The sequence below is a fragment of the Tauraco erythrolophus genome, chromosome 28 (assembly GCF_009769465.1).
Source record: "Tauraco erythrolophus isolate bTauEry1 chromosome 28, bTauEry1.pri, whole genome shotgun sequence".
NCBI classification, from domain to species: domain Eukaryota; kingdom Metazoa; phylum Chordata; class Aves; order Musophagiformes; family Musophagidae; genus Tauraco; species Tauraco erythrolophus.
This window is the reverse complement of record NC_141492.1, coordinates 2,812,844-2,827,705: the sequence shown is the minus strand read 5'-3', so window position 1 is coordinate 2,827,705 and position 14,862 is coordinate 2,812,844. Positions and strand designations below refer to the sequence as shown.

Genomic DNA, 14,862 nt, shown 5'->3' with positions numbered 1-14,862 from the left:
ATCACTGCCCACATTTGGAGGTCTGCAGTGCAGGCCAGCCCTCATTCACACCCTGCTACTCATTTTAGAAACAACCAAAGCCCTTTTGGGACAGACCCGTTGGCTTGTGTGTAGCCTGCGCTGGCTCAGGTGGGTGGTCTCTGTCCTGGCTTACAGAAACCTGGTGGAAGGTCTCCCCATTCAGCCTCCCCACAGCTCAGGCTGGCTATGACTTTGTCTAGCTGACTCTCCAAACCCCCCAAGGAGGGCGATCCCCCCCAGCTCTGATTACCTGTCCCAGCACTGCACCACCCACCAGACTATTTTCTTTATGCCTGAAGATCTCAAGTTTGAACATCCCATGCAGCCACTTGTGGCCATCAACCCCTGTTACGTCAGAGAGGGTGAGGCTCCACCGCCTTGTAGGTGCATTTAACTAGTTACAGGCTGGGATTAGATCCCTCTAACTCTTCTTAGACTAAACCAGGCCAGCTCCCTCAGCTTCTTCTCTCAGGACATGTGCTCTAGTCCCAACCATTTTGTAGCCTGCTGCTGATCCATCTCCAGTTTCCCCACATCCTTCCTGAACTGGCAGCCCAGAACCAGCTGCAGCTCGCTACCCCCCAGAAGAGGGGATCATACCTTCTTTTGACTTCTTCACCATGATCCCCTTCATCTAGCCCAGGCTGTGATTGGCTTTACTCACAGCCCCAATGACTACTGACTCATATCCAGCCTGGTGTCTACCACAGCTCCCAGGTCCTCTCCAGCAATACAACCCAGTGGAAAAAGGGGCACAAAGGAGCCATAATTCCCTTCTCCAGAGGACACAAGGCCATTAGCTACGAGGATTTAGACTCAAGCAGGGGTATTTTCCATGCAGAGCCATGTGCTGTGGGGTAATGGAGTGGCTGCAAGCAGGATCTGGTCTTGAAAGCGTCCTATATGGGTTACCAGAGAGATATGGGAATTGCTCTCTGGATACAAGACTGTCACACTGCCGAGTCCTCCAAAGTTTGTTTTTCAGAAACTTCAGCCGCCCAGTCCTCTTCCCAGAGCTTTTCAGATTTTTGTCCTGAAGCTCGGAGATGGGAGAACAAAGCAGAAGTCCCAAATCTGCCAGCGCACAACTTCGTCATGTCCCTGAGGTTTGCTAAAACGCTGGGCAGATACCCCCAACATCCCAATCACAGCCTAAGAAAAAGTTCATCATTTTTTCCATTGGAAAAAACATTTGTTTGGTTAACAAAAGCAGTGACAGATTTAATACCACTTCAAAGAGCAGCCAGCGGTGGATGGACTCTTTGGCAGCTGTGTCGCTATTTGCTGCGGTGAGATGTGGGATGCGGGTTTTGAGCTGCGTCCTGTAGGATTTCTCACACCAAAGTAGCAGAAATTGCAAGCAGGTTGGCATTTTTCTCCAGGTATCAGGGGCAGTGAAGACCCTTAGTAAATGTGCCACAAGAAATGAAATATTTCATGACTACTGCCCAGTTCAGATTAGAACTTGGCTGCCAAAACAAAATATTTGAGATGCACAGGGAGACATTGATTTTCATTGCAACTGGGAAGTTTTTAGGAGAGCACAGAACTACTTCAGAGGGAGGAGAACCACCAGCAATGTTCTCTTACCTCCAGCTGAGCCACAGTTGGGAGAAAGTTGTCCGTTGGAGCACGTACACATGTTTGGCCGTGAACAAAACCCGTCACCACAAGAATTCCTGCAAATTGCTGGAAGAGAAGAACACAGTTATTAGCACAACGTGCTAGTCTGTGAACTTGCTCATGGGTGTACTTTAAGCTGCTGAAAGAGTGTGAATTCATCTCTTTTAAGAAAAATAACCCAGGGAGGAAGCTGGAGCACCTCTTGAGGACCCTGGCGTGGGCAGAGCAACAGTGGGAAGGACCCACTTGTTCACAGCGAATTCCTGGAGATGTCTTCCTTTTATCACAGACTGTGGCTGGTCCTGCTACCACATTGCTTTCTCAGTCAGGGGAGGATAGGGAAAACACATTTCACTACCTTTATCTGCTAAAAACCTTTCTCAGCAGAGACAAGCGACACCCACACTGAGCCAGATTGTTCTTTTCCTTAAAATTTCTGTGTTTCCGTGAAACATTTTGCAGTCTGTGGTCTGGCACTGCAGAAACTGGCTGTTACTGAGATGCATCTCCTATGGAACAAGGGGCTGAGCCTGAGTCAGCCAGAGATGCATCAGCAGGATGCCTTCATGTCAATCCCCATCATCTCTTGCCTGGGACCCCTGCTAATCTCTTCCCCTTCCTGTGCCATGGGAGCCAAGAGCATAGCTGGCAGTATTGTTCCACCTGTGTAAGCACAGATTTTATTAGAGCCCCATGAAAGTATCTCATCTCTGTGTGTTTTATAAATACAATTACAACACACGGTTCCCTGAGGACCTCCAGCCCAGATGGCATGTTTTACAGTTATGAGAAAAGTCAGCAGACAGCCCCGAATGTCGCTAACCCCGCATGCCACTGCGCAGCCATTTGGCTGTGAGCTCCTTAACCCTTCGCTGCAGCCACCACTGAACTTGAGCATCATATGCTTGGTGGGGTATCCACCATCCATGGGATGGTGAGGAGGATTTTGTGAGTTTGCCTCTCTTCCCGTGGGGAAAGGAGAGTGCACAGAACTCCACATCTTACCATCACCTCAAGTGAAGTCGGATGTGTTTAACTCGGGTCATCACCCCTCTTTATTGCCCCTCTCGGTGATTAAAATGCACTGGTTACTCATTGTGCATCAGCTGTACACATCAACTGGCTCCACCACTTGTAACACGATGGACACCATTTCCTTTGAGAGGAGAATATTTGCAGCTCTGGGCTCAGTTTTGTACATCTGAGGTCCCAGACAGCTCTGTATTAAGAAACATGAGGTGTTTCTCTCTAAGATGGCTGAGTCTGACTCTGAAGGTGGAATTACTGCTGAAATGTGACCTGTATCATGTGGGAGATCCTGCTAGATGAGTCTATTGTTCTCCTCAACTTGAAGCCTCCCACTGTCAATTATTTTTTAGGAAGTTTTGAAAAAAGGCGTTTGCGTACAGTTTCAAGTGTGCTCTAATGCAGAAGATTCATTCAGAAAGTTAAAATACGGGGAGATACAAGCATCCCCTAGTGCTGTCTGCCATTTTGTATGTCTAAGTTACAGTTAATATCTCCAGGACACCATGTACCTGTGTTTCAATACGAAACATGACCAATTACCATGACCAGGTACAATTACCCCTATTGTCTCCAATGAGAATCTCATTTATTTACTCCTGAGCTGACTTTCATTTCCCATGTGAGCATCCTCCAAAGGGCAGGCTCCTTCATCTCCCTATAGCTCATGCCTTTAACCCATAGAAATGCAGAACATCTGCCCCTTAATGGATTTTAGAGGTGTATATCAGCATTTGAGAGTCCAATAATGCTCTGCTCCAAATAGGGAAGCTACCTACCAGAACAGAGGTGTGACTTATCTAAATCAGCATCCTGCTTTGGATGGCCACTCAAAGAAAGATGCAAATTCCTGCTTGTTGACGCTGTCTCATGACATCATGTTTGCAATGTCAGCATCTAGCAACGAAATTATTTCATCTAAACAAGCAGCTCTAAAATAACTTTCTCAGGAGTCACCAATAGCTTTCCTTTGAGGTTCATCTTCTAAAGCAGGCACACAAATTGCCAAGCAACACGGAACACAGCGGCAATTTGGCAGAAGATAAAAGGCCACGTGCTAAATAGAACCGATTGCAACCCCCCTGCTTCCACCAAGACCAGCAGAGATGAGAACTCCCAGCAACCGCTGCTCCTGTCCCTGGGGACTGCAAAACATTGTCACCTGCTGAAGTGTGACACGTGCATTCCTTCCCACCTGGCAACCAGCTCCCTTAGTGCCCTTAACAGGAAAATGGATACTCACGGACAATGCACTGGTTCCCTCCGGGCAGCGTTTTCCAGCCGGGGCAGCAGTAGGAATGGAACCTCGAGCCACAGACATTGGGTCTGAAAATTAAAAATAGGTTTTTTCCATCCAGCAACGCAGGCAGTTATTTCGGATGCCTTCCCATCCGCAGCCAGCAAACGCCCAGCAGACACCAAACAGGGCCGTGGCAGAAGCGCGGCGCGTGGGCAGGCACACAGAGCAGATGTGCAGCAGACACGCAGCAGATGTGCAGCAGACATCATGCTGCAGGTGCACCTTTCCAAAGTGGAAGTAGTAGAACGCTCTCCCATGGAAACAGGAACTGGGAAGCATTGGCATTAATGACAAAACCACTGGGCAGGACCAAGAGCAATTTCTAAGGAACCCTCTACCAACCAATGATGTTCCCACATAAAAGCAGTTTTAGCTTCTGCCCATGGTGACTGGAAGATCCCTGAGCAGCACAGACCATGTTAAATCACTTTCTGTGCAATGCAGGGCGCTGCTCTGCTTCCCAGTTCTAATCTTCCCAGAGCACACAACGACTGTGTAGAAGCTGTGGCAACTGGTTTTCCACACGACCTGCTTTTGCCCAGTGCTACATGGAACCACCTTCACCAGCCCTGCAAACACAGAGTCAAGGGCTCTGCTAAAACAATTTGGTGCTACAGTTGTAGACAGATAGTAAATCTGTATTTTGATTTCAAAAGAGCCTATTTTCCAAAAGGCTTGGCATCTGTTCTCCTGTACTTACAAGTTAAAAGGAGACCTTGAATGAAGAGTTGTTTCTGCTGGTATGGATTAAGGTTCTCTGGAGATGTTGGAACATCTTGGGTTGCAGTTCCTGGTGGCATTAGGTTGGATAAAATACAAAGCTAGCTAGTACTGCCACTGATATTCAAGTGTAAATCTCCTGTTAGAAGTAGACATATGTCTGTGATTGACTGAGAAGGTAAGTTCACTCCAAGCAGATGGAGATCCTGTAAAGCCCAAGTTTCAACCAGGCTTCCCAGCATGCAGGAAGGACAGATGGATGATCTTTTTTTGATATAGGACTCTCCATGCAATGCAAAAGGCACCCAGAGAACTCATAGCTAAGCGCCAAATATTGCAGTTTGACTTCAACCTGAATCTGTTTGCTGGTCTCCCCTTCTCAACACGCAGATGTGAACAGCTGTGCAGGGCACACAGCCATTGACCTTAGTACACTAATGATCTTCACACCCTGGCCTTGGGCTGCCTCAAGCCTTGTTGAAGATTAAAAAGTATTATATAGACTTCTTATCAGACAAAAAAATCAAGATTTTTTTGTCGAAGTCGGTGACGGAAGAAGTATCTGGCATCAAACCCATACACTAAACCAGAAGAAAGTGGAAGTTGAATGAAATTGATAATGAAGTGGGAATTTTTAACTCTGGTGGCAAGTACTACCTCTTTCTAAAAGACAGTCAGTCAAGGATTTCATCAAGCTCTGTGCAGGGATCCTGGGAGAGGTCCTGGGCACCCTGTTACACAGGAGGATAAACTACAAGATCACAATTGTTTCTCCAAAACCAAACCTTTCATAAGCATATGTTAAAAATTAGCAGAGTTTCAAAACAAAACATGGGGGAGAATCCCTTTTGAATGGGTTGAAATTAATGGTGTCACAGAAATGACCTAGAGGGAGAATGAAATTAGATTCCAAAGCAAGAACTCAATAAGGAGAGCACTGTTTTGTAAGAGAAAAACAGCATCCTCAGCAAAGTTGTGACAAAATTGCTTTTTAAAATTCACAGAAGTTATCTCAGTCCTGGGAAATACAAGCTGGAAACCCATGTTCTCATCAGCAAGAAGGTGTGGATAAAAGGCATGTCATTTAGTTGTTAAACAGAAAACTGCAACCACAGTTTGTGGTGAAGAGCTCGTAAGAACAGGAAGGTCAAAGCTAGAGGAAAAAAATCATTTATATTCAGTAAACTGGCTCACAACATCCTGATTCCTAACATCAAAACCCACAGACATTTCAGAGCTACCAAGAAACTTCATAACCATCAGTCCTAAATCAAAAATCAGGAGGTTGGGTTTATTTTTTTAGGTCTTCTCACTGTCAGCCTCCTTGCAAGGAGGTCTTAACTAGACATTATGCAGTTCTGAGAGACACAGTCATGTTGCTGAGATGGTGCTGGTGTCTGTGTGACTTCTACTTTGGGTATCAGAGCCATGGAGATAAGAGCTGACACGTTTGTGCCAGTCCTTTCTAGCAATGCTTGCTGGCAAAGGACTGCACTGGTGGGTCCACCCCCATGGTTCAGTTGATGCAAAAATAGACCCGCCAGTATGAGGCAGATCTTCCCTTATCAGCTTCTGTGCAGCCTCGGAAACGGCTGGAAGAGCTCGGCTGCTAAAGAGAATCCTGTCCCTGAAAGTTAACATGGGCAAAAGGAGTGAAAAGGCAGAGGGAAAACAGTGCTGGCCATAGCATCGTCCTTGTCCGCTTTGGATAAACAATACAGGCTGGGAGAGTTGGGGCTGTTCAGCCTGGGGAAGAGAAGGCTCCGGGGAGACCTTCCAGCACCTTCCAGTACCTAAAGGGGCGACAAGAAAGCTACAGAGGGGCTTTGGACAAGGGCGTGGAGTGACAGGACACGGGGCAATGGCTTTAAACTGAAAGAGGGGAGATTTCGATGAGATCTGAGGAAGAAATTCTTCCCTCTGAGGTTGATGAGACACTGGCACAGGTTGCCCAGAGAAGCTGTGGCTGCCCCATCCCTGGCAGTGTTCAAGGCCAGGTTGGATGAGGCTTTGAGCAACCTGGTGTAGTGGAGGGTGTCCCTGCCCATGGCAGGGGGGTTGGAACTAGATGATCTTTAACATCCCTTGCAACCCAAACCATTCCATGATTCTAACATTATAGAGATAAACAAGGACAAAGTAAGTCTGAATTTCAATTGATGGCACCAAATGCTGCCTGCAGGCAGTGGCTCCATCCGAGAATTGGGAGATGCCAAGAAAAAAAAAACAAACAAACAACAAAACACAACACTGGAGCAAAGCAGAGCTATGGCCATGTGATGTGAAAACGTATGGCTGTTTGCAAGAGAAGCCTTTCTGCCAAACCCACAATGGAGTCGGAGGCATGAGCAAGGACTGGGAGACCATCCATACCACAAGACTGCCCACAGGCTTGGGGTGCCAGCCCGCCAGTGGGGACAGAACACGAGCAGCATCTGGCTGTTGCTGCAGCAGCCTATTCCCGTTAGCAGCCTGGGAAAGAGCCTGGAGCACTGGACTGTTGTCTACTAGCTGAGCAAGTGGCCAAAAAGGACTCAGTCCTGCCAATTATTGTGAGATGCCTGGTGTGACCCCAGCAGAACTGTACTCATTGTTAAAGGTAGGAGAGGGTAGACAGCACAGCGTGTGAAGTCCAGGCTCAGAACACTTTGCAGGCTGAGATGCCAGCTAAAAACTAAATCAAGTCACCCTGAGCTTCGTGCTCACCCACAGCTACATCCTCAACACACGCGCATGCACACAGGTCTTTATCCACTCCTCCAGGCACGGGAGAAAGAATAGCCAGCTAGAATGAACTCTCCAAACCTTCTCCAGAAAACTCTGTACAGTCACTAAAGGGCTGATTTGTGTCCTGCAAGGAGCACCACTCCTGCCATCCAGCAGGACCCACACCTAACAAACCCTTGCCTACATCTAGGATGTGCTTCCCAGACAGCTGCAACAGCAGCCCAGGATTTGTCTCTCCTGTCACAAGTAATGAGTGTACCTCAGTTGTCACTGGCCTTCAGAAGTGGTATTTCCATTCCTTAAATTAGAAGAAGACAGAAGTGAATGACAGTTGGTGGCTTGCCAAGGCTGGGGTAATTCTCAGAGATGCTCTGGTCTGCGCAGGGATTGCCCCCCGGCTGCTCACATGTTCTCCCTCTCACTGGCCTCATCCAGGGGGATACAAGATATTAATTCAGGAAGAATTCACTATAGTTCATTACTTCGGGCTGATTCCCTGCTTTTCTCACCAAGTGGAGACCCTTGTTCAGTGACTGAGATTCCCTGAGCTGCAACCTTGCAACCAGTCTTGCTTGGGTGCATGCTCCATGGCTCAGCAAACACTTCTCCCAGCTCGTTGCTTTCTTTGTGTCTGCCTGGAAAAGTTTGGACTGGGTATCTGCTACCTGAGCACGGGGACCTTTTTCCTTATTTATCACAGTCATTTTTTTTATTTCCCTCCTTGATACAACCTAAAACTTCTTCCTGCTGGGTGAACACAGACTCGCAGTGCCGTGACTGTCTCTTGAGCACTCCTTTCCAAAATATTTTCTGTTCTTGGAAAAGAAGTGTGAGCTAAGAAGGTCTGTCAGCACTGAGGAATGGTTCCCTGGACCAGTTAGAGTCTCTTCACAAAGGCAGAGATGCCCACACATTACATCTCTTGCAGGTCTTCTCTGCTCTCTTGATGAGAACAAGTCAAGGTCACAGAGTAGGTGCTCTCAGAAATTCACACTGCTTCATTTTTGGGAAACTAAAGACTTTGTTAATAAAAGCACAGCTTGCACTTTTACCAGGCCCCAGATGTAAGTCAGGCAAGCGACCAAAACCAAATTCCTTTTTCTCTAAGCGTTTCAAACAAAACACTCAGTAAAAACCACCCTCCTGCCCTGCCAAAGTACAACCGTGCAGGTTCGTAGTAGGGCTGGAGCCCAGTGTTTCATGGAAGGGTGAGCAGCAACTTTCCCACCAGCACACGGGATCAACACCTGGTGATTTCAGGATGAGAAGCACCACAGCTTAACTATCCAGCCACAAACTTCATGATCAAGAGAAAAGAGACTTGATCCGTGCTACTGGTCCCCAAAATAGGTGGGACAGATTCATCATAGGAGAAATCCACAACGGCAGCAGACCACATCCTGGGCTAGATAGGCCAAGCATGACCAGCAGAGCTATTTCTCCCTCTTCTGCTTGAGCACAACCTCGTAATTTTAAGAGTCTGTTAAGCTTGCCCAATCTCAATTTTTCTTCTGTTCTTTGTACGCCCTGGGTATCTTGAGACATGAAAATTTCTCTTCTGCTCTGCGCACACATCCAGTTTGGGGTGCAGCACTTCCAACAAGGGGATGAATGGAAACCCCTTGGCATGCTTACAGCTGCTATCTTCCTTGTCCCTGATTTGCAGGGTTTTTCCTCTGTCTTCAAGTTTCACTTCAGAAATATTTATGGGGAAATCAAACCATCCAGCAATAGACTTGGCCAATTCTCAATGTGCTCCTACTTGTTCAGCTTTAGGAACGGTCATCAACCCAAATGCTGCTCTAGATTTCCCCAAACCATTTGGAGTTACCTTTTGAGGTAAATTCACCAACTCAGCAACAATTTAGCCAATTCCAGGTTGGTGAGGATTTCTGATTTCATACTGTGAAAAAGAAGGCTGCTCTCCATGGAAGAGCTGTTTTAGGGAAGAGAATTTTTTTTAGATTATCTGCCACCCCCAAGGCCACCCTCTTATCATGAAATTCATGCCTGTGCAAAGAGTCAAATAAAATGAATGTGTATGAATATCACCACTACATTCTCCAGTCTTATATGACTTAAGCACATGGCTTTTCCAGGGTCAATGATTCTACTTCTCCATCCAAGCTGGAAATTTTCCCTATAATTCCAGATTCTTTTTGGTTTTGATCTCAGCTTCATTCTTTGCTGGGCCCCAGGGATCATCTCTTGCAATAACTGGGGGAAACCATTGCACACATCAGTCACCCTTGGCCTCCGTGGAGATCCCCAGGGGGACAATAATTACTGCCAAACCCAATAGTGGTTTTTAGTCTTGCATCTCCCCACCCAGAGGGATTTGGGATTGTGTCATGGCATGAGAACAGCTTTGAAACCATGCTGACTTTTGGATCCTTGGCCTAATGGGGAGCATATTTGTGTCCTCCTCATTCTTACCAGACCCCTCAAATACACTGCAAGTATTTATTTCAGTGATTTATCAGTTTTATGAGTCTAGGACTCATCTGATGCAACAGATACAGTTTGACAGTAATTTGCAAATGAGACAGCAGAGAAATCAGCTGTTCCTACCCAGGCAACCTCCTGTTTAATGTAAGGATATCGACTCGGTCCTGCAAAGCATCACAAAAGCATCCAGAACTCAGCATGTCCTGAAGTTCTTTGCTGAGCTATGTATCTGTTGGTTATTTCAGATAACAGAAAGGAAGCCTTAATTTAAGTAGTTATTTAATCTCTGGGTTTGTGTTTTAGTTATTTTTTTTCCTAGAGAATGGATGATCTAAAAATAAAGATAGTCTTGACACCTAATTTAGCACTTTCTTTAATTAACCAGGAAAATGCATGATATCAAAATAGATGCCTTTTAACTGAGCAATTATGTAGTTTCAAACAAAGTTACTCAAGTATTTACTGTTTTCATTTTTATATTATTAGAAAATGGGGAGAAATTAACTTTTTTCCAGATGGTTATTACATTTCTACTCCTAATATATATATTCAGTTGTCTTTGGATTGAAATTGAAAGAGCATTAAATGGGCCTTTTTACTGTTTGATGGCACTTCTCCTGCCTCTGTGCCCAGGGCTGAATTTCCTGCCTACCATAACTCAGAGCAGGGGGCAGCTCTGGGTGCCCTGGGGACTGACTATCTCAAACAGAGACGCAGTCTTGAAAGATTGCAGATCTCTGTATCTCATCTCTCTTCTCCTGCTGAGATGCAGCCACCAGTAGGTGATGGAGCAAGGGACTACAATGAGGGCAAGTCCCATCAGGGACCTCAGATCTCCAGTACAAAACTGCAGCCCTGGCTCAAAAATCCTGCCTGCACTCAAGCAGAGGTCTCCCAGGACCCCTTGCATGGGTGGACTCCAGACACACATACATAGAGAAAGCCAAGCCGAGAAGGTCACTGAGCTGCCACCAAGGTGATGCTCACACCAAAATTAATATCTATGCTTACAACAAAGTACTGGCCAAACTGAGGTGACCTGAGCCATGCAAAGCTGACTCTAGGGCAACTAAAAACTATGGAAATAATCTTTTAAAAAATGCGTTATTATTATTCAGTTTGTAAAAGGAATGAAGAAAAACATAAGGAAAGTCTTACAAAGACTGCATAGGTTTTGGATTCCATCTACTTAGGTTAGCACCAAGTTCAAGCCCAATATGTTTACAATATTGTTTATATTTTTCTAGCAAAGGGGTCTAAATCTTTTTATGTACCTTTTCTTTTTCAATAATACTATTTTTCCCTTTTATTCACAACTTCACACACTTTATATGAGTGATGGTAGGCAAACTCTTCCCTTATTTGTGCACATTCAAGTTTAAATCCTATATATCAGTAAGGAACCATAGAGAAGACTTTCCTTTGAAAAAGACTAAAAACACAACTGATTTCCAGGAACCTCTTAACACTTTCGTTTGGAAAGCAGCATTACCAAGTCTTCCATCTTTCCCCCCACCCTTAAATTCTGAAATAAATCAAAACTTCAAATCCAGTTCTAAAAACTTCCAGCCCATATAACCTATTAACTTCTACGCCAGATAATCTTTTGCCACGCCAATGCTTGCCTCCGTGTTTCCTGCCAATAACAAGAGAAACCAGCCTAGGCCAGAAGTCCAAGATCAACCATTTCACAACATAAATCAAGACACTAGGAAAATTTAGGAACAAGAGTCTTAAGTCAGAAGTTTCCAACTGCTGCCTTAATTTTGTTCCTTCTGTTGTCTGTATTATTTCATCTCTGGCTTTATGAAAAAAAACATCAAGGATTACACGTGTGCAGTGTGTGGACCTGGAAGCAGCCAAGATGTGCTCAAGGGGCAACTGGAGCACAGCAGCAGAAGCTCCAGTTGCACCGTTACTGAACTGATACACGCTCACTCCAAACCCAGCTTTAGCAAGCCTTGGAGCACAGAGACCCACATCCTGCCCAGGGTACAAAAGGCTAGAAGAAGGTAAGAAAGCTTTGCTAGAGTTTGATCATGCTCTTCCTCATCGTTTCTAAGCAGAGATGCCCCAAAGCTACCTCCTTGAAGATGGAGAGTCCTCTATGCATCCATGAACATTCATTTCACTGTCTTGTAAGGAAATGGATATTTAGAATAGAATATTTCAGTTAGAAGGGACCTGCAACGATCTAGTCCAACTGCAATGACATGTGGGCAACCACAAGGAGCACAGTCCATTTCAGACAGCAATTTTTAATAAGTCCTGCTGTTACTTTTTGGCTACACGTGCATGTGGCTTCAGTTGGTATAGAGACATATCCTACAAATTTGCTTTTTTAGGTACTTAAACCATCATAGTTACAGGGCCTTTTTCACAAACAACCTACACAATCAGTAGAACAGAGTCTGGTTGCCTAAACCACATGGTTAAGTTAAGAAATGTGACATTTCAGCTTCCACTGCCTCTTAGTAGCACCTTGGTTCTTACTCTAAACGAGACTTCATTTTCAAGGGAGTTCTCTACAACTTTGAAGTCAAGAAATCAATTTTTTATAAGGAATGAAAGCCGAGTTTCTGCATTTAAAGGCTCTACTCCAGGACTTTGAGGAAATCAATACCTCTCACTAGACTTATAGTAGCAGCAGAGATGGTAACACTGCAGAAAAGATCTGCTGACTCCTTTCAAAGTCAACGAAAACATTATGCTCAGACTTGGCAGAGGCAGAATCAGGGCCTGAATCATGAAACATCTGACAGTGCTGGTTGTGTTTTGGGCATCAGCTCTTTTTAAAGGCACACATTTCTGATAAATCTAAAGTGAGAGTGAAGAAAATTGTAATTGCTACTGGTCCAAAAACACCTCTTGTAATTCCTGCACTGAGATGCTTGTGGAACTGCAATGTCAGGGACAGAGTCAGATTAAAACACAGCTAGAAATCACCTGCTCTCTGCACACACCTCAGAGTAAACTGCAAAAGTGGGGAAGCTCACCTCTGCTACATCCAATCTCCCCTTGGCTTCAAACATCGCCCCAGCATCAGTTCCAGTTTAAATTGGTGCCAAGCCACCCAGAACCACAGCCCATGGCTTCCCCTCTCCACTGCATCTGAGCTTCCAAGCTTAGGGTGGTGGATGAAGAGTTCATCTGCATCCCAGCAACTCCTCCTGGGCTGGTCTTTTGCCATCACAACATGCCTTTCCTCACTGTTCCCCAGGGTCAAATTGGAAACTAAGGTGTCAAAAATCTACAGGAAAGCAGCTTGGAAACTCCTCATATTCCCCACAATTAATTTTGACACCCCTCTGTCTTCTTGCCTAAGTCAGAGCAACAGAAGAGGGATGACAAATGCCTCTCTTCATCCATCTTCTCAATTGCAGTGGCCATTTCATAATTAATGAACTTGACATAATTAGTTGTGTTTAAAGTCATGCTATAGCTGAGCCTTTATTCTTACTTGAACAAACAGGCAGCCATGAACTTACAGGAAATCATCCTGCCAGCACACGGCTCAGCTGGCTGCAGACTAATCATCTTTTCTTTCCCCTTTGTTAAACACATTCTTGCTCTTGGAAACTGTTCAGTAGTTCATTAAACTAATAATCCCATTCAAATCCTGCCTCATAAATGGATTTGTCAGTGCCGTTCCTTTCAGGAGACGGTCACTTTAAATTGTCTCTACTTTAATGAGTTTAAGGACAGATTAAATCATGGCTTTGGCTGTGATTTATTGCTCCACGTTACTTTATTAATTGTTATTTGTAAAAGCATTGGTGAATAACAGGCTTGTTTATTTTACATTTACTTCATATTTTTCCCCTTACTAAAGGAGACCAGGATGGAACAGAGCTCCAAATAAATATGTTTCCAGCAGAAACTTATACAATCTTTCCTCCTACATTGCTGGAGCCTCTTATACCAAAAGAGACATCTACAACTGTCCTCAAACACAGCCAGTTCACTCCAGACATCAGCAAGGAGAGCTTGTGTTGGCCATGGAGTTATTAGAGAGCAGTTTCTCACTACAAGCTTGATGATATTAAATGATTCTGTATATTGCTCTTAGTACTAATTGACTAAGACTTTACACAAAGTAACTTGCTACCAAAGTAGAGCAGATCTCCCATGCTGCTTGGGCTTACTCAGGACTTTCCTGGAAAACCCACAGGAAGTTATTTGTACTGTGTGCAGGAGTAGGAGATATTTAAGAGACATGCTCCTTCCTTCACTTAACATTCTTCTAAAGTTGGTAAAAGTTTCCCTATAAAGACATCCAGGTGACACTTCTCTGTGCCCTATTTTCTTGTCCAAAATGTGATATAACACAATTTAGAGATGGAGAGAATCCATGGTTCCATGCACCCATGAGAAAAGGAGGCACATAGAAGAATAAATGGTAGAGCCAAAACCAGATCTAGCTTGTCAAGATAGATCAGAGGGCTCAAAGGACAGCCACCTATCTGTCATTCCACTTTGGGAGCAAAGGTATTTCTACCACAGACAAAATGATCTGCGAATGCCATGTTAGCATGGTAAAAGGCTGAGAGATCTGGAGGACAGAAGGTATCAAACACAGCATATGAAAGGAAAGCACTCATTAACTTGTGTTGGTAAAGCAAATTATTTCAAGGAAGAAATAAGACAGGGCTACTGACAGTCCAGAAGCCCTGAGCAAGAAGGTTTCCACAAAGAGGACTCTGCACTGCATCACCATGAGATCCAACCAGCAAGTCCTCAAAATCTGTTTGTCCATTTCCTTTCATTTAGAAGGAAACTTTTCTCATAGAAACCAGAGTGTTCCAGACAGTGGCTGGGAGTGGTGACCCAGGGCTCACCAAGGAAGCTGCCAGTTCAGCCACATGATGCAGCTAAGCTTTGCTGTATTTTAATTCCAGTTCTATTTAAATTCCTTTCATGCAAGCCTCAGAACTAAAGAAAGTCTCAGAATTGAAGCTATTTCAGATGGAAGTTGAATTGAAACCAGTGTATCTCTG

The 14,862-nt window shown here is 44.9% G+C and overlaps 1 protein-coding gene across 1 annotated transcript in view; it reads right to left on the bottom strand.

Annotated features, from left to right (window-relative positions):
• LOC104371887 (fibrillin-2-like) overlaps nt 1-14,862 on the bottom strand; it is a 101,205-nt gene that overhangs the window by 83,377 nt on the left and 2,966 nt on the right. The window contains exons 2-3 of the mRNA XM_086627866.1: nt 3,914-3,996; nt 1,612-1,710 (exon numbers count right to left, since the gene is read on the bottom strand). Of these exons, the coding sequence (XP_086483992.1) occupies nt 1,612-1,710; nt 3,914-3,996 (182 nt within the window). The remainder of the gene's footprint in view (nt 1-1,611; nt 1,711-3,913; nt 3,997-14,862) is intronic.